At 40.1% G+C, this 26,295-nt stretch overlaps 7 protein-coding genes across 11 annotated transcripts in view; 2 read left to right on the top strand and 5 right to left on the bottom strand.

Moving 5' to 3' along the window:
- Positions 1-4,057, bottom strand: part of LOC107264539 (ras-related protein Rab-8A) — a gene marked incomplete in the record, with an annotated part of 5,573 nt that extends 1,516 nt beyond the window's left edge. Inside the window, 5 exon segments of the mRNA XM_015732890.2 lie at positions 58-1,703; positions 1,811-2,014; positions 2,094-2,232; positions 2,316-2,376; positions 3,083-4,057. Coding sequence (XP_015588376.1) covers positions 1,605-1,703; positions 1,811-2,014; positions 2,094-2,232; positions 2,316-2,376; positions 3,083-3,206 — 627 coding nt within the window.
- Positions 4,058-4,191: 134 nt separating this feature from the next.
- On the bottom strand, positions 4,192-7,761 carry LOC107264536. Of its 3 annotated transcripts, none has more exons than XM_015732884.2 (4): positions 7,200-7,761; positions 6,641-7,018; positions 6,128-6,573; positions 4,192-6,047 (listed from the first exon to the last, which is right to left on the bottom strand). In XM_015732884.2, exons 2-4 carry the CDS (start codon positions 6,873-6,875, stop codon positions 5,862-5,864), a joined length of 867 nt encoding a protein of 288 aa, XP_015588370.1. In that variant the 5' UTR covers positions 6,876-7,018; positions 7,200-7,761; the 3' UTR covers positions 4,192-5,861. The 3 variants fall into 3 exon arrangements, with proteins under 3 accessions (XP_015588370.1, XP_015588372.1, XP_015588373.1); XM_015732886.2 differs by having other exon boundaries at positions 7,204-7,761; XM_015732887.2 differs by having other exon boundaries at positions 7,515-7,761.
- LOC107264532 (putative methyltransferase C9orf114 homolog) lies at positions 7,644-9,112 on the top strand. The gene has a single exon (XM_015732876.2). It carries the CDS (start codon positions 7,780-7,782, stop codon positions 8,995-8,997), a length of 1,218 nt encoding a protein of 405 aa, XP_015588362.1. The 5' UTR covers positions 7,644-7,779; the 3' UTR covers positions 8,998-9,112.
- Positions 9,044-10,354, bottom strand: LOC107264537 (ribulose-phosphate 3-epimerase). Its single transcript, XM_015732888.2, has 4 exons — positions 9,801-10,354; positions 9,628-9,735; positions 9,349-9,570; positions 9,044-9,272 (listed from the first exon to the last, which is right to left on the bottom strand). Exons 1-4 carry the CDS (start codon positions 10,035-10,037, stop codon positions 9,162-9,164), a joined length of 678 nt encoding a protein of 225 aa, XP_015588374.1. The 5' UTR covers positions 10,038-10,354; the 3' UTR covers positions 9,044-9,161.
- Positions 10,355-10,651: 297 nt separating this feature from the next.
- On the top strand, positions 10,652-14,813 carry LOC107264519 (CTP synthase). Its single transcript, XM_015732853.2, has 11 exons — positions 10,652-10,921; positions 11,682-11,852; positions 11,942-12,027; positions 12,103-12,234; positions 12,516-12,680; positions 12,741-13,028; positions 13,099-13,187; positions 13,297-13,595; positions 13,670-13,777; positions 13,867-14,079; positions 14,162-14,813. The coding sequence occupies exons 1-11, from the start codon at positions 10,756-10,758 to the stop codon at positions 14,242-14,244; spliced, it is 1,800 nt and encodes a 599-aa protein (XP_015588339.1). The 5' UTR covers positions 10,652-10,755; the 3' UTR covers positions 14,245-14,813.
- Positions 14,814-14,994: 181 nt separating this feature from the next.
- On the bottom strand, positions 14,995-26,050 carry LOC107264515 (neurexin-4). 3 transcript variants are annotated; one of them, XM_015732848.2, is made up of 11 exons: positions 25,773-26,050; positions 25,127-25,222; positions 21,559-21,755; positions 20,795-20,936; positions 20,309-20,679; positions 19,851-20,189; positions 19,295-19,772; positions 18,895-19,224; positions 18,517-18,822; positions 17,578-18,204; positions 14,995-17,504 (listed from the first exon to the last, which is right to left on the bottom strand). In XM_015732848.2, exons 1-11 carry the CDS (start codon positions 25,834-25,836, stop codon positions 16,651-16,653), a joined length of 3,804 nt encoding a protein of 1,267 aa, XP_015588334.1. In that variant the 5' UTR covers positions 25,837-26,050; the 3' UTR covers positions 14,995-16,650. The 3 variants fall into 3 exon arrangements, with proteins under 3 accessions (XP_015588334.1, XP_015588333.1, XP_024937569.1); XM_015732847.2 differs by lacking the exon at positions 21,559-21,755 and adding an exon at positions 22,425-22,621 and having other exon boundaries at positions 25,773-26,049; XM_025081801.1 differs by lacking the exon at positions 21,559-21,755 and having other exon boundaries at positions 25,773-25,812.
- Positions 23,546-25,817, bottom strand: LOC112493894 (L-aminoadipate-semialdehyde dehydrogenase-phosphopantetheinyl transferase). Its single transcript, XM_025081806.1, has 3 exons — positions 25,773-25,817; positions 25,127-25,222; positions 23,546-24,651 (listed from the first exon to the last, which is right to left on the bottom strand). The coding sequence occupies exon 3, from the start codon at positions 24,554-24,556 to the stop codon at positions 23,690-23,692; it is 867 nt and encodes a 288-aa protein (XP_024937574.1). The 5' UTR covers positions 24,557-24,651; positions 25,127-25,222; positions 25,773-25,817; the 3' UTR covers positions 23,546-23,689.
- Positions 26,051-26,295: the final 245 nt, after the last annotated feature.

Below are 26,295 nucleotides of genomic sequence, written 5' to 3'. Positions count from 1 at the left end.
CCCATCCCTACGACGTCATTTCAATGATATTTCCACGAGGACACCCGGCCATTACACGCTTTACCTCCAGCCCTCTCTCAACAAGTTAATTCGATTCTCGATCTACGGAAAGCAGCTTACTTTTATTCGCTCTTACTTTTTCCCGTTTATAGGCACGATAAAGGCGTGGTTTTTTTTTCTTTTTTTTTGCGAGCATAAACGATTATTATGATTTACGACAGTGCTCCTTATCGGGAGAACAACAACCAGCGTCTATGCACATCGTCTTGTCGACCTGCACCTCCCTTTTTTTGGACAATCTTCCTGGAATAAAGATTTCATTCGAACCCTACGATTTTCATCTCGAGCCTTTTGTACCCTTTTCTTCCTTTTGCTTCCATATTCTTTGCTTTTCACCGAATTTTACAGCCTTTCTTTACCATATACTTCAATTTCTCTCTTTCTCTTTCTCTCAGTTACTCATTGAATCAGTCACCCATTCGCATTCCATCCCGAATCTCAACCCATGAAATCCTTACTCTCTCTCTCTCTCTCCCCCCTGGGATTATCGTAGGCGTCTACCGGTCAAGTAAATCGATGGTCCTCGATAAGAGAAATGCTCAAGCAAAGTCGAATTTCTCATGAATGAGTTCAGCCAGTAATCACAATGCGCTTGAAGACTTTTCGGTATAGATACATCGAGTAGCAATACGAGTAGCATCGATTAGAATGTCAGTGTTTAGGCCCTGATAAGATTTAGCATGTTTTCGGATCGACCAGCCTGGATAATAAAATGGACGACGATGGATCCTAGAATCCTGTCCTATTGTCCAGGTTCAAATGGAAGGCCGACCACGTGCGTTCATATACTTTAGCAGCATCTCTCTCACGTACACGCGAAGCCTATATGTATAGTTTTGTTAATTCGAAAATTTGCAGCTCACTCGTCTCAACGCTAACCAACTATGCATCCGCGAGGTGCGCGTCGTCCTGTGACTTTATATTCGTATCTCGTGCGGAGACATTCAATTTACATATTAAGACTGTAGAGTTCAGAAAGAGTGAAATACGTTATTATGTAGTATGGCAGCCGAACTCCGAGCTGAAATTATTGAAATATTTTCAGCCTGGAGTCCGAATCTATTAGTCTTGACTTTAACGACTGACAAGAGTGAGCGCACGATTAAGAGCACGACTGCTCATGAATTCACCGCTGTAAAGATCGAGCCATCACCCTTCCATACTTTTACGTCCCATTAATTGTCCCTTTGTATCATAAGAATTACCCCAACCTGTAACAATCGAACGAGCGCCTCGTCCTGGCTGACGTCAAAGTGACCATAGTGCACCCTGTGCTCCTCTGGAACGGGAAAAGCCGGACAGTTGGCCCTCGGCCGATTCTTACTGCGAGCGATTAGTAAATCGCGGTACGTCCATGTATCACGCGCTACGTCACTTCCGTGCACGTCCTTCGGCCACGCAAATGCAAGAGACGTACGCGTGACACGCGCTTAACCCGAAAAGTAGACAAACCTTCCTAAGCTTAAAATCTTAATATTCCAATACTCCGTAAGGTGAGCTTCGTGACGCGAGCCACGTAAAAGGAGGATGGATACTTGGAGAAGCTAACACGAACATCTCCACGCGTCTCCTTGCTGCGACGGCGATTGAGCCTTTATCACGCTGTCGGCGCCTTCTCTCTCCGAAGCTTCGAAGAGACTCGCCTTTTTTCCCATTCGCAAGAAAGAGAGAGCAACACGTCAGATTCTTCAGAACGGAAGTTCAAGAGGACCGTGGACCGGAGCCGTCCAGCTGGAGCCGGTATACTTACCCGACGACCTCGCTGCTCCCGTATTCTCCTAGCTAAGGTCAGGAAGGCCTCCTCTATGTTGATGTTCTCCTTGCACGAGACCTCGAAGAAGGGCATGTCGAAGTTCTCGGCGATCTTCTGGCCTCTCTCGGCATCGACGGCCCTGTGAGAAGTGGCGTCGCACTTGTTGGCCGCCAGCACCTTCACCACGTCCGGCGACGCGTTCTGCGCTCAATTATTTTGAGTTTCATGAACTTTCGAGCAAGCACAGGGTTTAATAAGTAAGGCAGAGCGCCGAGTGTACCTCTTGAATGTTACGCAGCCAATAGGACAGGTGATTGAAGCTCTCGAGGCTGGTAACGTCGTACATCAAAAGAATTCCCATAGCCCCGCGATAATAAGCCGTCGTCAAGGTCCTGAATCTCTCCTGACCAGCGGTATCCCTTTTCAAGATGTATTTCGTTAAATTCAATTATTTGACAATCGTCAACGCTCGTCGAATAACGAGAAGCTCGAAGCTACTCACCATATCTGCAGTTTGATCGGCGTCCCGTCAAGGTTAATGATCTTCTGCTTGAAGTCAATACCTATAAAAAAAGGAGAAAGGGTTGCATAAAAGGAGAAAAGCATTGGTCGAGGAAGATGCGAATCAAGGAAAGTTCCACCGAAGAACCGTATATGCTGCTGACGGAGAGATTATCAGCTGTTCGGTAGCGAAGTGCATAATTGACAGGGAACGTTATTACGAAATAAGCAGCTGTCACTTGGATTGTTTATGAGACTGTCATTAGGTGTTTCGACAGATGACTAGATCGAGGAGGAAACGTGGAAAAGGCATAAAACAGAAATATCGAGAGGTGGTGCGAGTGAAAAGTGCAGTCGCGAATGCGACCACGAGAGAAGGAAAGATCCAGACTACAGGAATCTCACAGTATTCGACTGTCTCGAGTGAGCAATTCGATGTTCGATATAAACGTAGCAACATCGATTCCGCCAACTAAGAAAGAACAGACTTTGAAATGGAAAAGGAAGGAAAATCTTAAAGAAGAACAACAAAGAATTTGATAAAAGAGTGGTTTGGCGAAAAAAAAAATCGAATGGAAACAGAAAAGCATTTGGAATATTTTGCTGCGGAATGAGGATAAAATGCATTTAGGGCGTTGCGAGCAAAGAGACGCCGAGAGCGTAAATCCGAGGCTGTCAACAAACTGCGAGGGGAACAAGATGTCAAACGTCGCCTTTCGTCGTCGTGCTTTTTGTGTCTTCCTCAAAGAAGTTTTGCGAAAGACTTACCGATGGTGGATATGTAGGTGTCATAATATCTCTCGTCGCAGTAGCGATGCACGATGCAAGTTTTCCCAACGTTCGAGTCGCCAAGTACGAGGACCTTGTAGGTGGCTGCGAAATCAAGCGCCATGTTTGCTTGGGATGGTTTTGAACTGTTGTTAGGTTCGGAGTCGACGGTCGGCGCGCTCCTCTCTCCTCTCTCCCCGCTCCTCGCTCCACGCTCGTCGGCCGGGGGTTGTTTCTCCAGCAGCCAGGGGTGGAGGATCGATTCGAAGCCTGCGCCGTGTCCCTTATGATTTCTACGGTTGTCCCTAAGGGTTCTCCTGTTCCCGTTCTCTCCTGCTCTTGGAGAATCGCGACTTCGTGCAGGTCATGCGCTCTTTACGTTCAGAGAGCCACCTTCTTATGCTCTTAAGATTGTTCATCCTCCCGAATAAGAACGCAGCGATAAAAGCAGCAATTAAAATAATACGGATTTTTCATCCTTACTCGAAACGGAACTTCACATCGTGACTCACGTCACTTTAATTGCGAAATCATCCGGCTGACTCTTTGTTCTTGCAAATAGGTGCCTGAGAGTCTATTTTACGAGAAATAGAAATTTATGAGAGCGCGCAAACGACGAACCGAGAATACACAGTTTCCAGGAGACGAGGAATTTCCTTATCAGCTAATTCACGGTACGAGAGCCATTTGCTCGTGTCGTCGGGTGTCTCTTCTGGTCAATTACAATGCTGCTCTGCACGTGCATGGGATTCTCCCGTTCAGTCATAAACGACTAACCGACTTTTCGGGGTATGGAGCCCTGAATTGGAATGAGGGTCGCTTCGCTGATGACGTCAGAGGGCGGGCTGTAAAGACGGGTCAAGTTCACGCCGAGGTCACTGAGGGTCGCACGAGTTCAGCCGAGGGCGCGCACCCCCGGGAAACTCGGTCGGAGCTTCGAGTCTACAGCTGTGCCTTCTCGTCGCCTTGACAACGCTGAAGCGCTATCGGCACTTAGGTCTGGTCCTCATTAGTGTAGCCTGACGATGCTTCCCATACGAGGACCTGAGGAGATCTACTGGCTCAACAGGAACACCGGAGAGGTGTGATAATTAAATGAAGTCGAAATATTGTAACTAACAAGAATTTACTAACATTGTTCACACTGACAACGAAAAGATACATGCATGTAAAAAGCATTTTCTTGATACTTCAAACTAAACTAAATACTGTTATGTTTTTTATGGTGAAAGCGCGGGAAAGAATTCGCTTTTATATCGATATAACTAATTTACTTAGTATTACTTTAGATCGACACGACCATATTAGAGGATTCGATCCTTGAGTCAACAATAATTAGTGCTAGTCATCAAATATATAGAGTATTCTTGAGATCACTGTTAAAAAAATTTTATAAAATTTTTTTTATAATTACTAGAGAGATATTAAATAAAACAAGTGCCTTTGAAAATAAATTGATTAAAGTCTGGAAGAATTCCTACGCAAATGTAAATACAATAAAAAAAGTTTACAACAATTATGATACATGTTATACCTAGAGTCTTAATATCAGCAATCGTCTCAACGAACGAGTAACAAAATCTCTTGTGACGCATATAGGCACTTTAAACCTTATAGCCATTTTGCGCATCGATTAGCACGTCTTATTCGATCCCGCTTCGCCGAATGATGCTCCATAGATTCGTTCTATGTCATACTCTTTGTTCACTTATTTTGTCTCGCTCAATACCTAATTATACGATAATATCCAACGTAAATCGCTTCGAATCGATATCGATCGACACAGTTATCACTCTCCCATTTTTGAAATAGGTCGTTCCGATCTATCAATAATGACGCTTAAAAATGATAGGTTATGATAACGGACTTTTGTACCAATCGAATGAATGCATTAAAGACCGTATCGACGTTTAATTGTGTTCTAATATTATGTCTAAGGATAAGGCAAACAACAACGTAATTCCAACTATCTTGTACAAGGTGTGTATAGCTGCCACAATTGGACTATATCATTCTGACTATTGCCGAATGTCTAATGACTATTAAAGTACACATCAACGGTAACTTAATATACTTGATAGATAAGGTAGACTGAGATGGTGGCATTAGCTGAAAATGTCGTTCCGCAACACTTGCAGTCTCATTTTAAATGAAGAAGTTTGCGATAAATACGATAATATACGATGCACAATAAATAATGGAGGTGGGTCGTTGTCTCTAATTCTCTACAGTATTCTAAATCCTACATAGCTACAAATCTATTTCACTATTCGATTACTAGCTCCTCGTGGAAGTGTACAAAGTCATGTTTTACCGGGATTCAATACCCATATGTCTCGATTAATGATCAATACCATCTCAGTTAATTATATCAAATATTTGTTTGCACCATCGTTACAGTCTTCTTGTATTAAAATCTTGTTGATCCTAAGCATTCATCATTCATTTTCGCAATACAAAGATTATTCGTTTCATGTTTCGTTACTATTGCATGAAAGATCGTTTGTCAGTTCATTCGCAAAAAAGAGTACTCTAACTGTAAGTACAAACGTCATTGGCATGCATAGTCGTACTAACATTTCCTTCACAAGGAAGTGGTAGTATTTTTATAAAATATCTGACCAAATAAATGTCCATGGGATTTGTATTCTGTCTTTTAACTTTAATCAGTTCTAAGGATATACTACGTGTACCACTTGGCATTGGTAATCGCTGAAGACTAATTCTTTAACTTTTTGCCATTCTAAAACACTAATTGCTAGAATAATCGTTTCACGCGTTATAGGATGGAACAAATGCACAGGCCCATCACTATCATACCCAACATACATGTCAGATCCTTCTTGATGCTGGGATCTCTCATACCAGATCCTGGAAGATTAGGAATGCCTCGCCATCGCAGTGACCCGAGTGCTAGGACAACATGAAGAATGTCTGGGATCATGAAACCCAAATCACGAACGACCTAGAAATTAAATTAATGAGAAAGTATTCAAGAGATTTACAGCATTTCTTGACAATGAATTTTATCAATTGATACTTCACCTGATGCGCGTATCCTTCGCCTCTCACGACATTTCTAATAAACTGATCCCAACTACCGGCGAGAATGTGCAAAATAGCAATCGCAGCAATGCCAAATGCTTTTCTATGCGTGACAGGATTTTGAGAGTCAGCCAAGTGAACGACGAGAAATGTGGAGATCAACTCAGTGATGGAGAAAAAGAGTTGATGATACCACTGGGAATAAAAGTCGTCGTTCCAGTAATTAATGTAAACCCACCAAGAGTAGTAATGGGAAAAAACAGCAGTCGAAAAAAGGATCAGCATTCCAAATCGTAGACGACCCTGAAGAGCAAGCCATGTTAAATATTTCACTGTCTCGTAAAACGTGATCACACCAATTACAACTGTGAACCATATCTTCAAGGTGTTGGATGTGGCATTGAAATACATGTGTTTGTACGAAGCAATGCCAGATTCATATGATCCTGGAAGAAAATTAAAATATAGAGATGTAGAATCATCGATTGATGCTGTACTAAAATTGGTTCCTACCCTTGAACACTGTGTCCCAGCATGAACAGGAACAGTATTGCTTGTCTACATCTCGTGAGAATTCTTGCCAGAAATGGTACAAAAAAGCAATGTGTAAAGGAGGAATCGTCAATGGAGCTAAAATGCCTGCTGCCTTAGAACCACAGCTCACAAAATTTGGACACACCCAGCGCCTGAACATCCTCATTTGTTTTGAGATAACTTTTATGATAATTTTACTTATACGTATCTGCATTGATTTTCATACAGAAGATATTTGTATATCCAAAGATGTCAGGAAAAGCATTGCGCTGAGCAGCTTTACTCTGGCTCTTGATTTTCAATAGTATCATTGCTAAACCATGTTCTAGTCAACAAAAGGTATACCATCTTAGGTTTCTGAAATAATATTTCAATAGTTTTTGTTAGTATTATTAAGAGTATTGATGAAGGAAAAGTACTAAATATATTATAAGGGAAACAACAGTGCAACCAGAGAAAGTAGAGCTTCGGAATGATAAAACATTCTTAAAGAATAGCGTGTAATTAAGAAGGGTGGTAAAGATCATTGGCACTGTACCCACTGAAATCTTGCTGTCTGGCACTCAACAGTAAGTCACTATGATGCTAGTGAACGAGATAAAACTCAGAAAGGACTTAAAAACGCCATTAGAGCTTTGATTTTGGATAGTAATTGTACAGCTCGTCTCTGATGTACCAGACGAAAAACTAACTTAATGTGGAAGCACAACTTGTTAATTTTTCTTTAATTTATATTTAGACCAATTTAGACTCGTGCGGATTACGTCATAATGATTATCGCTCATTAAACACGTAAACTCGCGTGAGCGCCGATTTGCGGCACTTCGTATTTCCAATATTTTGACTCTCTCACCATATTTCTAACAGATGTTTATTTTAATAAACGAAGCAATGTGAAGGAATGCTGACGGCCGATAAGCGCCTAGCATCGGCCTCCATATTGTTTATTTTTTAAATTTTATACATCGTTCTAATCTGGCTGTTTGAGCACCGCTCACCACGTCGCACAGACTGGCGCAGACCCACCACACACAAAACTGCAGCCACAAGCTTCACCCCTCCTGACAAAATCAGTGTAATAATACACACATCTTATAAATTACATCTGACGTACAGAAATGTCACCAACAATACCACAGGCGAAAAATTGGCGCGAGCATAATCGCATTCATAAGGAGCAAAGAAAGAAATGGAGAGAAGAGAGGTTAATAAAGAAAGTGAAGCACGAGGAAAGTGAGAAACTCGAGGAAACGAAGAAAGCTGATGACAGGCAATCTATTAAAAAAGTGAATATTTCCACTGTGAGCATCGCCGTGCCGGGTTCTATACTAGATAACGCACAGTCCCCAGAACTACGAACTTATCTGGCGGGTCAAATTGCACGTGCTGCTTGTATATACAAAGTGGATGAGGTTATAGTCTTTGATGACAAGGGAGAGATAACGGAAAGCGAGAAGAAGAAATTAAGGAAAGATGACGTTCTTGGTGAAGGACGAGTTGGTTGCATTCAACTCGCTAGGATATTGCAGTATCTGGAATGTCCTCAGTATTTGCGAAAATATTTCTTCCCTCTGCACAAAGATCTGCAATACGCAGGGCTGTTAAATCCTTTGGATGCGCCTCATCATTTGAGACAACAGGATGTTTCCCTATTTCGCGAGGGTGTCGTCACAAATAAACCGATTAAAACTGGTAAAGGTTCTCAAGTTAATGTGGGATTACTCAATGATGTTCATGTGGATAAAGTGTTGACTTCCGGCATACGTGTTACGGTTAAAATTTCTCCTGATCAGGACAATGCAAAAAAGATAAAAGGACTTGTGGTGCCACCGAACATACCCATAGCGGAAACTGGAATATACTGGGGATATACAGTTAGATTGGCCAATAATTTGACTGAAATCTTTTCAAAGTGTCCTTATGCAGAAGGATATGATTTATCTATCGGAACATCCGATAAAGGAACTTCTATCGATGACATTACACCAAGAAGTTTAGAGTATAATCATGCATTGATTGTATTTGGTGGATTATCAGGCTTAGAAGCTGCTCTAGATGTGGATGATCATTTAAATGTTGATGATCCTTGTTTGCTTTTTCATAAATATTTAAATACATGCCCTATGCAAGGCTCAAGAACTATCAGAACAGAGGAAGCCATTCTAGTGTCACTGGCTGAATTAAGGAGTAAGTTAGCTCCAAAATATACACCAGTTTTAAGCTCAGAATTTAGTAGTTTTATAGAAAAACAAAAGCCTGATAATTTAAACACAACTGAGGAAACTCATAAAGATGATACGAATGCATATAACTCAGATGATGATTCGTCTGAGTGACTCAAGTTATATGCATAAAGAAGTGTATTAGCGACTCATCACAACATTGTATAGTAACCACCTTTTATTATACAGAAATATTGTTAATAAAACAGTACAAAAGTGTTAACCTTCAGGAATGTTAACGTATATCGTGCACCTTAAAATATTCCTTACTTTATATTTTAATTTGTACTTAATGCAGAATTGACAGTGTCTTTTAAATTTGCTATAACTTGGGCTGGATTGTCAGATCCTATGACTGCAGTTCCTGATACAATCATATTGGCACCAGCCTGAAAAAAAAATGTCTCAATTTCTGGATACACATTTCTGTTACCTGGAACGCTTATTTTAGTCTTATAGACTTACTTCTGCACAAGCATGTATCGTACTAGGTCCTACACCACCATCCACTTCAATATCTAGCGTAGGATAATGTTGTCTGAGCCATGAAACTTTTTTCATCATTGATTCCATAAATTTCTGTCCACCAAATCCTGGTTCTACTGTCATGACTAATACCATATCTGCTAAATCCACATAATTAACAACAACATCAGCTGGAGTTCCAGGCTTTAGTGCTACACCTACCTGTATGAAGAAAGGAATTCAAATATACGAAATAAATTGTGTTTCTTTAATGCATACCTTCATACCAGCTTCTCGGACTTTTCTACAAACTGAAGAAACATTTTCTACCGGTTCCACGTGAAACGTGTACAGGTCGACTCCAGCATCAGCCATGGGCTCGATCCACTGTAATTAACGATTGTATACATATGGAAAATAAAAGAATAACTGAATAAGTGCATCAGCATTACCTGCTCAGGATTTGAAACCATCATATGCGTTTCGAAAAAAGCATCCTTTATTTTATTTCTAAGACACTTGACGAGAGGATGACCAAAAGTAAGGTTGGGCACAAAATGCCCATCCATAACATCCAAATGAAGATAATCTGCACCGTTGTCCAGGAGTCGCTGTGACTCGACGGAAAGCTCCGAAAGATCAGCATTCAAGATCGAGGGTCCGATTTTGGCAGACAACTTTTTAGCCATTTTCAAGAAACCGCCACGCGCTCCGAATTTGAACGTTTAAAGGGTAAAAGTGGAGGACGTTCATTATCGCTACCATTTTTATAGATTCCCTGGTATTTCATGCAGGCGACCAATATTAGAAGCAAAAGTTTCTAGGCCCAATAATTCTCCATGATCTCTACTGTACGCAGGTCATCCTCCATCGATTCTCTCTCCAAATTTGAGCCTTCTTCTCTGGCAATGTAATGTCCAACTCTGATACATTTTCTCTGACTCCCATCTAATTCAACCCGCGTTACCAAGCCCTCATTCATTTTGGTAAAAAATGATGTAACTGCAATGTCATATCTTTAGCGTGAAATCAAATTAAAGCTTATTGAACGAAGCGGCTCGCCGTGCATATTGAAAGAGAGAAACTGGTAAAATATCGCTGTTATTATTGATTGTAATAAATGCTTCAAAAATTCTTTCAGAATAATCTGCCCTTTTCTGCAACCAAATTCGGCACAATGATTGTTCAATATTTTCAAGGTCGGAAGTGCAATGACGTTATATGCGACGTCAGTACCGGTAAAATATTTGTACCAATAGGACACGGTGGGAGATAAAGTGGGGGTGCCTTTGGCTCGAACGCCTAGGCTCCTGTCCAGACCGCCAAGTGTCTGGCAGGCGTCAAGTTGGAGCACCCGCTTGTTCGTCGTTTATCCACTCTTTGTGATTTGCTTGTGCTTCCAACATCATGAAATACATTTTGGTGACCGGGGGCGTGATCAGCGGAGTCGGCAAGGGTGTTATTGCAAGTTCTTTTGGAACAATACTAAAAAATTGCGGCATTCCTGTGACATCTATCAAGATTGATCCATATATAAATATAGACGCCGGCACATTTTCACCTTATGAACATGGTAATATGTTCTTCGACATCATTTTATTCTATCGTTGCTCTATTTGTTTCTCCACAAGTCACACATTTCTTCGACTTCGAAACTTCGATCGACCATGTGGCGTGCTCAGATCTGCTTCAGCCATTCCATGTAGCTCGCGCGCCGTTTCACAATCACGTGATAACCGGGAGAAGCGCTCTCTTACTCACTTCCGACGAAAACGTGCTACATTGGGTTTGTTCTCATTACCAACACTGTGCACTTTTCAAAAGGTGCAAATTCTTATTGGATGATATTTTTAAGTAACCGATGAAAACTTGCCCTGTTCGAAAAGTGCAGAATGTGTAGGTAACGAGAACAAACCTACTAGGAACGTTTTTCGAAATCGTTTTATCAAATCTACTATAAATTGGACAGTAATTTTATAAAGTGTTGACCACGAATAATTTTTATTCCCAGTATCCAAACTACATTATAGATCCGTATTTATAGTCAGTGCTTGAGACAAAGCACAGTCTTAAGACCATAGATATAGTAATAATAACACATGGAAGAGGATGTTAAGATCGTTTTTAAAATGAATAACTGAATATTATATGAATACGAGACATAGATTAGATATCATAATTTATAATCAAAGTGCTCGTATCCAAACAATAAATTCTTTTGCACTTTTAAAATATAAGGATGTTTTTGTTAGTATCACATGGGCTAGTGATAAGGTCCATAGTTTATGTATTTCAATAATGTTCTTTGGCTCACTATTACCGAACACTTGCAGGTGAGGTTTACGTTTTGGACGACGGAGGCGAGGTTGATCTTGATTTAGGTAATTACGAACGTTTCCTGGACGTTACGCTTCATAGAGATAATAATATAACGACTGGGAAAATCTATCAATCTGTTATTAATAAGGAGAGAAAGGGCGACTATCTTGGAAAGACTGTACAAGGTGAGTCTCACTTGGATCAATAGATTCAATGACTTTCTTTTTATATTTTTTAATATATTTTATTTTATTTTGTTTGTATCACGTTCCAGTCGTTCCACATATCACAGATGCAATTCAAGAATGGGTAGATAGAGTTGGTAATGAATCAGTAACTCAAGATGGAAGCAAACCAGTCGTAATTATTTTTTCTTTTTTTACACTGTTAAGCACACTTATGAAAATGATTACAGATTGTACTTAAAATTGTTAGGTCTGCATTGTGGAGCTCGGCGGCACTATCGGAGACATCGAAGGCATGCCTTTTGTAGAAGCATTCAGGCAGTTTCAATTTCGCGTAAAGAAGGAAAACTTTTGTTGCGCTCATGTATCTCTGGTGCCGCAGGTAAAAATTACTTACGCTGCATCTCATTTTCCTTTGTGTCACTACGGCTCGTTACTATCCACTAAACAAAGTTGACCCTGAATTTGCGCCAGCAGTAGTGTAGATTTATTTTTGGCTGACCAGATTACGTAACTTTTATTTACATGCGTATTGCTCGTTCATAAGCGCTCGTTCGATTTCCACGCAATAGTGATACTCCGACGTTAACTACCGAATCACTTGTAATACCCAGCGCTGAGTTAATAAGAGCGATGAAATCATAAACTTTTTACAAATTTTAGCCACGCTCAACAGGGGAACCGAAAACAAAACCGACCCAATCGAGCGTAAGGGAATTACGTGGATTGGGCTTATCACCAGATTTAATAGTGTGTCGATCTGAAAAGCCTATCGGCGATTCGGTTAAAGAAAAAATTTCAAACTTCTGTCACGTCGCTCCTGAGCAGGTAAAATATTTGGTTTTTATCTGATTAGCTAGATAGATCTAAAAGAATCAATAATTGTAGGTTCTTACGATTCATGATTTGTCATCGATCTACCGGGTTCCGCTTCTGATGGAAAGTCAAGGAATCATCGAATTTCTCAATGACAGACTTCAATTAAACATAGTGATGCCAAGGCCACGTTACTTCATGCGCAAATGGAGAGATCTTGCCGAGCGCATCGATCATTTGCGCAAAGAAGTAAATATTGCACTTGTCGGGAAATACACCAAACTAGAAGACTCTTATGCCTCTGTGACTAAAGCGTTACAGCACGCATCTGTCGAAGTAGGATACAGAGTAAAATTAACGGTAAGTAAACGATATATTTTCACGTAAACAAATTGAATGTATCCGCTACAATGATTAATATTTCGTTCAGTATATCGAAGCAGCAAATTTGGAACAGGCCATGAAACAAGAAAATCCAGTATTATATCACGAAGCTTGGCAACAACTTTGCAAGAGCAAGTGAGTTCTCTTTTTTTTTTTATGTAACTCTCCTTTTACTCAGCTGTTAATACACGTACCAATAGAATAATATGGTAGTAATAATTAATACCATTCCTTATCTTAACAGTGGTGTGATAGTTCCTGGTGGGTTTGGAAAAAGAGGCATCGAGGGTAAGATAGAAGCGTGCAAATGGTGCCGTATGAACGATAAGCCTTTCCTTGGTATTTGTATGGGATTACAAGCGGCTGTTATCGAATTCGGTCGTAACGTCTTGGGCGTGGCAGGCGCCAATAGCACAGAAATTGATCAATACACAGATCATCCAATTGTTATTGATATGCCTGAACATAATCCAGGTCAAATGGGTGGAACGATGAGACTGGGCAAAAGATACACTCGTTTCACTGCAGCCAATTCCATAATCAGTAAGCATATTTATCGAGATTACAAGTCACAAATATGCTGGACATACTCTATAAAACTTCTCTTTATTTACTAGAACAATTATATGGCAATAAAGAGGGTGTCGAAGAGAGGCACCGACATCGGTACGAAGTCAATCCAAAGTACGTTGATGACTTGGAGACAGCGGGTCTGAAATTCGTAGGTAAGAATTATTAAGAAAAAATTAACACTCGAATGCTTGCTATGATTCGCAATGGAGAAGAGAAAGGTACATAAATTTATAAATGGTAGGTCACGACGATGAAAAGGTTCGAATGGAAATAATCGAACTCGAAGGACATAGTTACTATGTTGCCACACAATTTCATCCAGAGTATTTATCAAGACCTTTGAAACCCTCTCCACCGTTCCTGGGTCTCATCTTAGCCAGTGTAGGAAAGTTAAAAAATTACTTAGCTAGGGGTTGCAGACTTTCACCTCGACAACTCAGTGACAACGAGTCGGGTAAGATATTACTTTTTCCCATCGTTGAAATTCTCAAATATCCATAATTTATATTGTATAACATAACAGAACTTTCTTTTAGATGAGGATTATCCAATAGATCCCTTAGTCAAATTACAGATATCCGGTACGTCGAGTAATGGTAGTACATGTTCAAGTAATTAATTGTTGCAATATTCTGAAATTTGCATACGAGATAAGATTATAATTATGGAACGTAGTTAAAACTATTTCACATAAACTCAATGTTCGTCCAGGTCTCCTTACTGTTTGCTCAATCATTTGCGAAGGTGCTCAGTACTCATTATTATATTCCAATCCAATGTTTAGTACTGCAGTTGTTTTAAAAAAGATCTGAATGGAGTTTTATATAATCATCGTTAATATCAGATTTAATTTTTAATTTATTGTGTTCAATGGTCGATATTTTTATTTTTGATCTCGATTCGCATGTCTACTTCCGATCCAAGTTTAGGCAAATTTTATCACTCATTCAGTTGTCATATCCAATAAAGGAGAAAAACACATGATGAGCGTGCACTTAATTGCTTTACGGCACATCAAAATCATGTGTCGTTAGGCTAAATTCGTATGTAATGTTGTTGACCTAGCATATGGAAATTGAAGATACACATCCTTTACACATAAGTGCATTGTAACTTTATAATCATTTAAGTTTAATGAATAGTGTATTGCTCTTATTAAATATATACCTTTTGTATTATTTACCATAAGTTGTTCGTTGACATTGCTTTTTCTTCATGCCCTTGTACGATGTCCACTCGTGTACCATAAATCCAGGAAAGTTCTTTCCTAAGAAGCTTGTACCATTTAGAGAAAAGATAAATAAGTAAAATGGAACGAAAATATTAATCAGTATTTTCATGAATGCAACTAAAGAAAGGAACGAGAATGTATGTACTAAAATGATTTATTACAAATACGACAAACTGTACACTGATTCATCCAATTGGTTTTCTACCCGTTAAAAAGTGCTATAAATCCAGTAAACAAAGTTTCATCTGCTAGTGAATATATTGGCTAATCGTGCAACATTGCAAAATTCAAACTTAAATTTGAGCTTTCTACACCGCATTACAGTATTTAAAAAAGATTTCACTAAAAGCCAGGACCTTGTTGAGTCATTTGAAGGCACAATTACTAGGAAGTCATTCGTATTTTTCAGAAATTAATTCGCTTCTCGAGTAGAAGTCTGATGATTACGTATATCTTATGCGTTTCATTTTATTGATCTCACTTGTTTTGCAGCGAGTATGCCAGTATAATCGCAGATGATGCACAATTTGTTAATACGGGTGTGGAATGTATAATTAGACGATGATATGATGCAAGGATTGATTGCAAATATTTGTTCATAGTATTGAATAGTAATTGACGTTAATCACTATAGATGGAAAATAAAATTTCAGTAATAGTGTCAAATGATAACTCATCGTTTTGGAATGTATTAGAATTCTGTATACTTTTATTGTTTTTGTTTTCAATTTCAATCCATATCGCATTAAATATCGAGTCAGAAACATAGAATAATGGTAAAAAATAAGAGTGCTATTCTCATATCAAAATGGCGTATGTACAAACGCAGGCAAACCAGACGCAGTGTGTCCACCTTGCGTAATTTGTTTCGTTAAGTGTGTCAGTACAATTACAAATAGCGTTAGACTCTACTTGTTTGATTATTGTATCGGGTCCACCCTAACGTATATTTAAGGAATAAACTAATCTCAAACTCTGCAAAAAAATAAACAGAATAATAAAAGAAATAAAAAATGCTAAATGCACTTTGGACGGTAAACATTACAACTAAGTCAGAGAACATCAAAGAAAAATAAAATTAGTTATTTACGGACGATTTTCTTTATCTTCTTTGTACATTAACAGATGTTTCAAACTCTTGCCGATCTTTTTTTTTTAATGTCTTAAATGTAGACCAGCTGTTAAAGATAAAGAAACGAAGATATTAATAATTTTCAAACGAGATTCATATATTAGAGATTAAAAATGATTCGTAAGTAATATCTAGGCGCCTAATATAATTAAGAAAGAAGTAAAATGGTAAAAGCTAATCAATCTCGTGAAATTTCAGATGATTCGTCTCTTCAATTGGCATTCTATCCTACGCACGATAAATACGCCAATGTCAAAATCTAGAAGAGCCGAACCATGCACATTTCATTTTCCGCTGTTACACACGTAGACTTCTTGATGGCGATTCGTGACAATAGCAAAATGGGCAACAGCGATCGCAATGATATTTGGGTCTTCAGTTTTGGAAATACGATGTCCTCGATCTAAGCACGGATCAATCTGTTATTACCAGATTTAAAAAAATCCAGCATGTCAGCGTTACATATGACGCAATCCTTGCATGGATGAAAATTTTATCCATATCATAATAGATTTGTAGAATGATGACATACAAGTATCAGAAATTATTTCCAATGTATGACAGTCTAGCAGAAGAAACGATGAGAGATGAGATTGAGGTCGCAGCTGTTATGGAAATCAGAAAGTGGTTCGTGTGCTGTTAAGTCATAATCATTTTGCACTCTAGATGAACCATTCTTTTTTCTTTTGAACTTGATGACCCGTTGCCGAGTGCACAACCGCTGAATCAGGATCCAGTGCAATTTCAGCACCTTTGTCTTCCTGCGTTAAATACTCGCCTTTATGTCTGGACATATACCGTCCAATGAGGACCGCCATTATGATTAGTGCAATGAGGATAACTGTTAGTACGCTTCCTAAAATGGCCGTGTCGGTTTCATTATAGGCAGCTCTGAGCTTATCTTCGTCGACCTGAGGCGGCGGTCGAGTCTCAATGATGTTGGGCGGGTGCGTGATAGGTTCCACGCCACAGAAGTCTTCCGTCAAGGGGTCACCTAGGACACGAACGTTTCCTGGACCCTTCTGCTGGAAGAGGAGCTTGAGGGGATAGATGTCGTCGAATTCGACCCTGGAGATACAACCGGCGAATCCTTCAGTCATCGACTCGTTCTTCCCGATGTACATGTATTGAATGTTATTGAATTGAGCGTCGGCGGAGGCCTTAATGTTGAAATGGAACTCCTTTGGCTCGTAACTGTCGACCTGCATAACCAGCGTGGCGCCGGAATTCTTCCTGCTTATTCGGACATCATGATACTGTGACAATCCAAAGTGCTTTTTTGGAAAGATAACCTCCTGTCTCTCGAACCCAAAGTCAAAGACGACGCGCAAGTGACCGCTGTTCGACACCATTATCGTCATATATTCTCCGGATATATTTGAGAACAATCCCAAAAGGAATCCCTTTTGATTCGTCGTAGTGAAACCAACTCGAATCTTCTCAGCTATCGTAGAACGCCAACTGCCCATGAAGTCGTACTTGATCATAGAGCTCTCCTGCATATTGACACCAATTTCTGAAAGCAACCGATCAATTCAGTATCAAGAATGTTAAAAGCACCCATAGCTAATCAAATAGATAAAGTTTACCATCAGCGCAGATGGGACCCTTGAATGCCGTCCAACGGCAGTCGCACCAATAACCATCATATCTCTCGTGGCAGGTTCCATTGTTCAGGCAAGGACTGCTCTCGCATTTGCCAACGCAATCCTGACTGATGCCATAGAGTCCACGTCTGGCGTGGCTTCTCAAGTCTTGGAGTTGTCCATTCAGAAGAAGAGCTCTGATACATCCGACGAAACCATCTCGGTAATCAGTGGTTGCACCCACTACGAAGTCCGAGGTAAGATGCAGGGCACGGACTGGACCTGGAGGTTCTCTAACTTCGTTTTTCAATGCCCCGTCGATGACGATCCTGGCCTCCTTGCGATTCCTCTCGACCGACACCGAGTGCCAGCGATTATTTGCAAGGCTGTAGGAAGTTTGTACCGTCACGGCCAGTGGGCTGCCACCGGCCTGATATTGGAATTGAATTTGGTTTCCGCCGTTTATGGAAACTTTTATGTAATCCGTGGGACCTTTGCTATGAATAATCACAGCGTTTTCGATAGTCGTTCTGAATTCAAAGTAAATATCTCCGCTGTGACCGATGTCAAAGGTTGGCAGATTTATTGTGGCATCGACAATTCGAAAAGTCACCACGTTTGTGAATAAGTCTGAAAGAGAAAATAAGAATATGCGAGTTATTAATCAGTAAGAAGGAATCTCAAGTATCGCAAACAATCTACGTATAGAATTACATATAATATATGGCTATAATACAATAGCACTGGCGATATTCAGCATGAAATGTAATTTTCAATGAATATCTACTGTTTCTTATACACGTTATTTCTATTTCTCTTTGTCTTACCTACGGAAACCCAAGGTAACGTGGTTCCTTATAAAGAATGGAATGTTAAATATTTGAAGCCGAAAAAAACTGAATAATTAAAGAAAGGCAATGACAGAGAAAAATAATTTCTTACCATCGCCTTCGCATATCAGTGAGCTCAGCGTGTATCGCCCTTCTTTTTCGTCCAGAGGAGTACCCGTATCACCAAACCTTAACTGCTTAACCGGAAGATATTCCTTCTCAGTGATGTCGCCACCATCTTCTAACCACCCTTCGAGGCCAGAGTCGCAATTGCACCATTTTGATGGCTCAGCACAGGTACCAAGGATACCACATTCGCATTTTCGTGAACCAGGCAAGGCACCACCCCAATAATCCATTTTCTGATTGCGTCTACTCACCCACCAGGAACTAGGTCTAAAGACTTCACCCTGAGGAACTGAAGCCACCCAAACAAAATCAGAAATACTGTAAGAGAATTTTTAAATGATAAGAAAGACAAATGTATTACCTGGTGTATTAAGGAGCTTGGCGTGTTTGCAAGCGTAATTAATCCTCTGTCTGCAAGTAGTAGATCGATTAAGAAGTGCCTCAATCTGATCGAGATCAGCATCGTAATTGATATCCTGAATAAAACTGCCTGGTTCCTCAAAACCATCTACAGGAGTAGGTTGTTCGTTGCTGTGACGTAGTATTGTCAGTACTCGAGAATCGGCGTAGAATTCACAAGTCACTGGGAATGGCCGTAATGGTCCACTTCCGTCGACGTCGATCTTTATTTCTGCCTTCTGATTGACCGAATTCATGTTTTTATAGGCCTCGCACGAAAGAGGATTCACAGCTATACAAATAAGAAGACCACGTCAACATAGTCATAACAGGGCCAATATTTACAGCTTGCTGCTACCTACACGTGTGACAAACCGCTCCAGCATATCCAGTGTTTCCGCAATCACAAAAGAATTCATTGGAATTCTGACTACAGATTCCGGCGTGCTTGCATGGATTGGGGTTACATCGGTCCACCATTTGACAAGCATCAAACATGATCTCGTTCTTACAGCAATACTCATCGTCCTTCCAATTGGTAGGCAATTTGTAATTTCCATCGATACTTATCATTCTCATGCAGCCAACGAAACCACGAATGCGTGACATGCCGCCAATTGTCCCACCCACTAGATACACTGGTCCAGTGACCATATCGAGGATGCGTTTTGTCCTCATGGCTTGACCATCGACATTCACTATCAAACTATTTTTCGAAATTGTCAAAATGACTAAGTGCCACCTTCCGTCATTGAATTTCTCGTCAAAGTTATCCAAGATAACTTTAGGATTATCATTAGTTTTTATTTCCACCTTCAATTTACCCTCGTCCAGGAACAACTGCGTTAAGTAAGAGTATCTTTAGTGTCTTGATAAATGGAAGGATTAGAAAGAAAAAGAAATGGAGCTCATGCTCACCTGTACGTATCCTGGGGACGTGAACTCGTGGAAGAGGATCAACCCACGATCCTCGTAACTGCGAAAAGCAAGAGAAACGTTCATGGAATATACACCCTCGTAGCCTTTGAGCCTCGCGTAAGACCCAGGAGTTAAAAAGGTCACTGGAACAATCTGAGGTTCCGGACAGCCATAGATAATGTTGACCTTGTGATATCGAAGATTCTCTCCCGTCATTTCCGCATCTCTTAGGTCGTGAATAAGATTCGTTGAGTTTAGATAGAAATTATCAATGCATCCCGTGAAGTTCTGGTTTACCACCAAACCTTCTTGTTTATTAGGTACACCCCCTATATAAAGCTAAAAAAATAAAAAATCATATAATTTATATATTCAAGTATTCATATATATTGATATATAAGAGGAAAGATTAAGAATTCTGCATCAGGCACTTCTATAGCGCATAAACTTATACTTACAGCCCTGTTCAAGTCCAAACGATGAAATTCTCCCTTAATTCTACCCTTAATAAGTACTCTGTCGACGGAAAAGGAAATATCTTTCCTGTTTCTGGATATAAGAACGTCATGCCATATGTTGTCGTCCAAGAGACTTCCGACGGATAGGCTGGTCATTACGCCAGAGCCAAGATCGATGTTCAACAGCATCCTATTGTCGCGCAATTGCAAACCAATAAAGTCGCCTTGCGTGCCACGAGAGTACATGAGTACCCCATCTGCGTAATTTGTCTTAAAGCGGAAACTGATAGCATGCCTATCAGTTTCAATAGGGTCCCGCAAAAGATCCAAACGAACTAGAGAAAGGCCATTGAAAGAAAGTAGGTTGGACACTGCAATAAAAAGAATTGGATTTAAATAACATTATCTAGCAATTGCGTATATTGAAAATATTTCAAATATGTTGACGATCATGGATGACCGTTCGTTCATCCACTTGTTACTTACCATATTCGCATCCGTAGAGCTCAACCCTCAGGGATATCCTGTCTCTCCATCGAGTAGGATTTATTCTGATCCACTGTGCAATAATAGGCACGCCAAATCTGTTCAACTTTATAGTGTCTCCATCGATGTTTCCTTTGAACATCTAGATAACAGCGAGATCGTAATGTTTAATGCTTTCAAGGATGATTTCGTAATAACGGACAAAACACGATGAGCTCAGGTACAAAGGGCCAAATAAAAGGTCTCTTCATGCGCGATACGAAAGGTATTGAATTTTTGTTCGCGCAAATAACTCTCCTTCGAGAAACAAGTTTCGTATTTTCCAAGACGAATGAAGGTAAGACAATAAATATTGAAAAATGTGAAAAGTGACCAAAATGAACTGTTAAACCGTGAATGTGCTGAGGTGCAAGTGTGAGTTATGTGCAGGAAAAATATAAATTGCGTATATGGAGCGAACAAGGTGTTAGTGTAGCAAGAATGTTAGTAACAAAAGCACAACTTAAACATAATGGTCCAGATTCGAATGACATGAATTAATAAAATAAATATCTCCTACGTTCTCAGACACAAGTAGCTGAGACAATAAAACTGAAAAACAATTTCGTATTTTTCTTTTAATTTTTTTCAAAAGCAACGAACATTCAGTAATTACGAGAGAGAGGGCGATCTTCTCAAAGTGTCAGAGAGAGAGAGAGAGAGAGACAGATCAGCCCCTATATACTCTGTCGTAATTCGTAATATGGTATTCTCAGTCTCAGTACCTCATCGACACCATCCTGGCTCTCATAACTGGTCCAGGCCTGACCGTCATGCGAAAACTGGATGATATATTCAGTGACATATTCGTTAGTGTGAGCACGACCACGCGTTGCGATGCTGCGTATCTCGGATGTCTCGCTCAGCTCGATTGTCAGGTGTTGATCGTAACTGCTAACTTCCGGTGACCACGCGGATTCCCCTGCAAAGCCCAGCCCCATATCCGTGTGTCAGAGAAAAAAGAAGACGGAAGCAAAGCAAGATAGAAGCTATTCTAAAGGTCTTTAATTAACCAAAGCAAAGATGGATGATGGGTCTTCCGGATAAAGAGACCTCGTACGTTGGGGACAGAGCACCAACTACTCCTACTCTCAAATTAGTTTGAATCAAGGTACATTGAATCGATGGAAACTCTTTCTGAATCTCTGATTATGCACTCGGATGAAGAAAAGTACAGCTCGTGGCTTGGTCTTCTTTTTTCCCAATGTACTCCAATGTATTTTTTTATTATTCTTAATTCTAGTGCCAATTAGTAGTCCAGAGCCCCATGCCTATCACATGCACCATTGAGAGGTCTACCTACCTGAAAGTCCTCATCACAGAGTGTTTTTGAACATTGTTAGTCAAGGTATATATACAATTCCATGATGTCTAGAGGAAATAAGGCAGGCAGTAAGTCTACGTCTAGAGAAAGAGAAAGAGGAAGAGGAAGAATCCGTGCAGATGCATCCTAGTGGTGATTGTTGATGATGTGGACTAGGACGCGTTATATCCTGAGCACCGCGAACAGTTCCCATTATCGGCGTACAACGTTGTCAACTGACTATGAGAATTTCGTGGAGATGCCTCGGCTCGAGACCGGCTTACTTACCTTGACGTAGCCCTCCTCTTGTTTATAGTCGACGTAATCAAGGCCATTGGTACCATAGCTGATACCGTACTCCAGGACGAACTCGCTGTTGTGGGGTCGACCCTGAGTCGCTATCTCAGTGATGTTCATTACTTGACCCAGGTCGATTATCAGGTATTGGTCAAAGTCAGAGCTGCTAGCCGTCCATGCGTTTCCGCCTATGCCACAACACACATACGCATGCATGCAACTCAAACTGAACTTAAGGGGGATTCTAAATGTAAGGCCAGTAGGGAAGGGTAACGTGTAGCCCAAGAATAGCGGGAAGACATTCATAGGTTGTGTGGCTGGTATCCGGATATCCTGATATCTTCGTAATTTCTTCTTAAAGCACAGGAAAACTCAAAGCCATGAGAATAGACGGGATACCGAGCACTCCTACAGTAATTGATTGGCTCTGGGTAAATTAAAATATTATCTATTCATGTCGAAGAAGAGGCAAAAACAACTTCACCGGAAGAACCAAAGACGTATTTTCAATACAAAAGGAATGAGGGATTATCATTAAAGATATCACCAAAGATTATGAAAATCTATAAATAAGTCACTAACTGTGTCTTGCCACCAGAAAAAGACAGTTCATAGCAAATAAAAAGATATGAAATAACCAAGCGTCTACTCTATTCTTTAATTCTACTGATAACTGGGAAATCATATTTCTCGGTCACAGGAATGACCTTTTATCGGAGTTGAGATTCTACTCTGAATTAAGAATCGAAAACAGTTGCTACAATTTACTTCCTTATAAGAGATTGAAAATGTAGGCTAATGCCGTGACAAGATTATGCTAAACTGGTGCCGGCGGTACGGGCTCTTCTCTAACCAATCAATACTTTCAGAGAATAACATATTCGATATTCTTATTTCAGACTTTCGGCTTCAGCTGTGATTCAGCATGGATATATATACGTTATTTAGACTCTAGAAAATACCAACGCGACCAAGTTACCTCACCACCCTGAATAAGGTCTAAACGATTACAGTCTTATATATTGCTTTACGGATCCAATGTGCAATTATGTACACGATATTGAAAAGCATAAAATAGCATTTAAATAAAGTATGTATTCAATAATTCAATATATTTACTATGAGATTTATTAATCCACTGACTCTCGTATCATACAACCGTTATAATTTCTATCAGATTTATTTATACGTTTAATAAATAAGAGTTCGTGAAAAAGGAGAATATATAAAAATAAGGACATAATCGATTAACAGTATCAAGGTTTTTCAGACTTTGCAAAGTATCTGGACGAGTAGGAAGGATCCTCAGGAAAGAGCGGCACAGCGTTCGACATAAGTTCTGCGAAATCTATTTTGCGAAATTTAACGTTTTGCGACTCAGGTCTACTACCATTTTCCTGCAATGCCACAGCAACGCAGTGATCCGAATCCAGTAACGATTCCTCGAATAACCAATTTTGCTTCAGACCGTCTATATATAATTCTGTATTAGTGATCAGTTCGTGCTCGTGCAGATTGGCTTTAGTTTTGAAATTCAATTTTTGCAAATTAACAACGATCCCTACCCCAAGGGCTTTGACGTAACTCTCCTTCAGAGCCCAATGTCGACAGAACATTGCAATTTGTTCTGATTGAGGTGTTCCGACTGGTCCTCTAATTTCTTCCCATTCGGAGGTAGAGAAGTTTCTATTCATTATTCGAAAAAATTCCTTTAATTCTTTGCCTCCTGTATACTCCTCTTTCATAACATCGACCCCTAAGGTAATCTTTTTCGTTTCTCCAGCCAGCACAGTGTAACGACCATGATGGGACACATTGAATGCCACATTCCCAGGAGTAACTTCTAGGATGGGTCTGCCCCCCTCATCACGAGTGAACATAATTTTGTCATAAGGAACTTTCACATACTCATTTACAAATTTTCGCATAAGTAATCTGCCTATGAGGGAGGCTCTGCTGTCCTTTCGAAAAACAAATCTTCCTAATCTTTCTTTTTCATCCAATTGGATACATGATATCGCATAAGAGAACTCTTCCACAGTTGGGTTCCAGTCAGCCCAATTGAATGCCCATCTAACACCACTTGGAGCCATTTTAGCCATGTTTAATATGAGCTTACACATGTATGTTTCTTTCTATGGTCTAATATTTTCAGTCTCTGTACTATTGATACACTCTGTGGCATCTACAAGGTGGCCGGTTACTTCCTAGGATCCACCTGAAGCAGATAGATAGCTCAGCTTACTTTCAAGTCTCTTAACTCTATCTATAAAATGAGAGTGATGCTCTCGTATGTGACCTCTCAGAAATATATAACGATTGTATGTGAGTCAGTGAGTAACCATTTGACATCTTAAATAGTCATAATCGCGTGTGGGTGTACTGAATTGTACATACAAGTATGCTTTCGTTTAAGGTTGGATATCTAGAATTTTTTAATCATACGTATAAACACACATAGAGAAAAAATATGAAATCTTTAAACGTGCTAGAAAAGAGAAGAAAACTTGAGGTTCGCGAAAAATTTTGCAAACAAACAAAAAAAGCATACAAACTATGGATACATAAAAATAAATCCCAGTTGTATTTACGCGATGGAAGAATCACTGACAGTTGCGATTCTTATACTGCACCTTTTCAAATTTATGCAATCAACTATATATCCAAAGATTATGAGGAATTACGAAATTTACCATTGAGCCTAGCATTCTTAGGACCTCTTTCAGGCAGAGAAGTTGTGGCCTTCAGCTGGGCTCTGTCAAGTAAGGGCAGGTTGCAACCGTAATCATCTGAAATGACAAAACCATTGTTCGGCATCAGACGCATCAAGTCGTCACTTAATGATTATACAATGAGTCAATTTTACATATTCGTCACATAAGCGCATTACGCATCGAGGGACTTGCAATTCAGGATAATCAAGGGTAACGTAAGGAGAATCTTATATAATACTTGCAAGTAACAGGCTCACGAGAGCCTCATGATAATATAAAGACTGTAAAGTGCATCCGTTTTATATGGGCTTGGTCAGGTTTCGGCATTCGAATTAGTAAACAACATTGAGAATCCTAAGACATATCGACGCGCTATTCGCCTTGACATGAAATGAATTCAAAGATACATGTCTAACAACGATTACTCAAAATCATATTAAAAATCATCAAGGGAGAGATAGGACATTGTCAAGGAACGTAGGAATATTCCCGTTATTCTCCAGACTGTCAGTTATGATGCGCCATGTTGCTTGAGTGGGCTTGGTCGGAACTCGGAAGAGTCACGCTCGAGAAATGCCATCGCACTGCCAATATTTGATGACGTAAAGAATCGTTGCAGACTCACATGCTCTAGTTAAAGGGGCTCCTGCCACCGCGAATAGAAGAATTAAATATTTCAGAGTCATCATGGTAACATTGCCCTGATGAAATCTTGGTTACACCCTATAGAAGACGCGTTTTCTCTTTCACTCGACTGCAGTTACATTCACTCACTGACCGTCGCTCACTACCACTCACTACTGCTCACTACGCAAGGAGCGTACTGACACATATCACTGAATGAAAGACGCTTCACTCGTAACAATATTGTACGACGCCTTTAATATCGACTGAAGTCGACGCGAATCGACCGCTCGATTAGAATCGATACTTGCTGTCGGGTTCTAGCAGTCGAAGCGCTCTGGCGCTTAGCCCAAAGGACGGTAGATGGTAATGGCGTCGTCGAGACGTTATTCGTTGTAAAAAGATCGGCAAGGTAGACACCGATAGGACGACCTATGTAACTAACTGACTTTGGCTACTACTCGCTGCCCTTGCCTGTGATTTGAAAATTTTCTATCTACGGTGATGCAAAAATACAGTCACCA

Source organism: Cephus cinctus, unplaced genomic scaffold (genome assembly GCF_000341935.2).
Source record: "Cephus cinctus unplaced genomic scaffold, Ccin1 Ccin1_scaffold0173, whole genome shotgun sequence".
Classification (NCBI taxonomy): domain Eukaryota; kingdom Metazoa; phylum Arthropoda; class Insecta; order Hymenoptera; family Cephidae; genus Cephus; species Cephus cinctus.
This window is presented reverse-complemented; position numbering and strand designations above follow the sequence as displayed.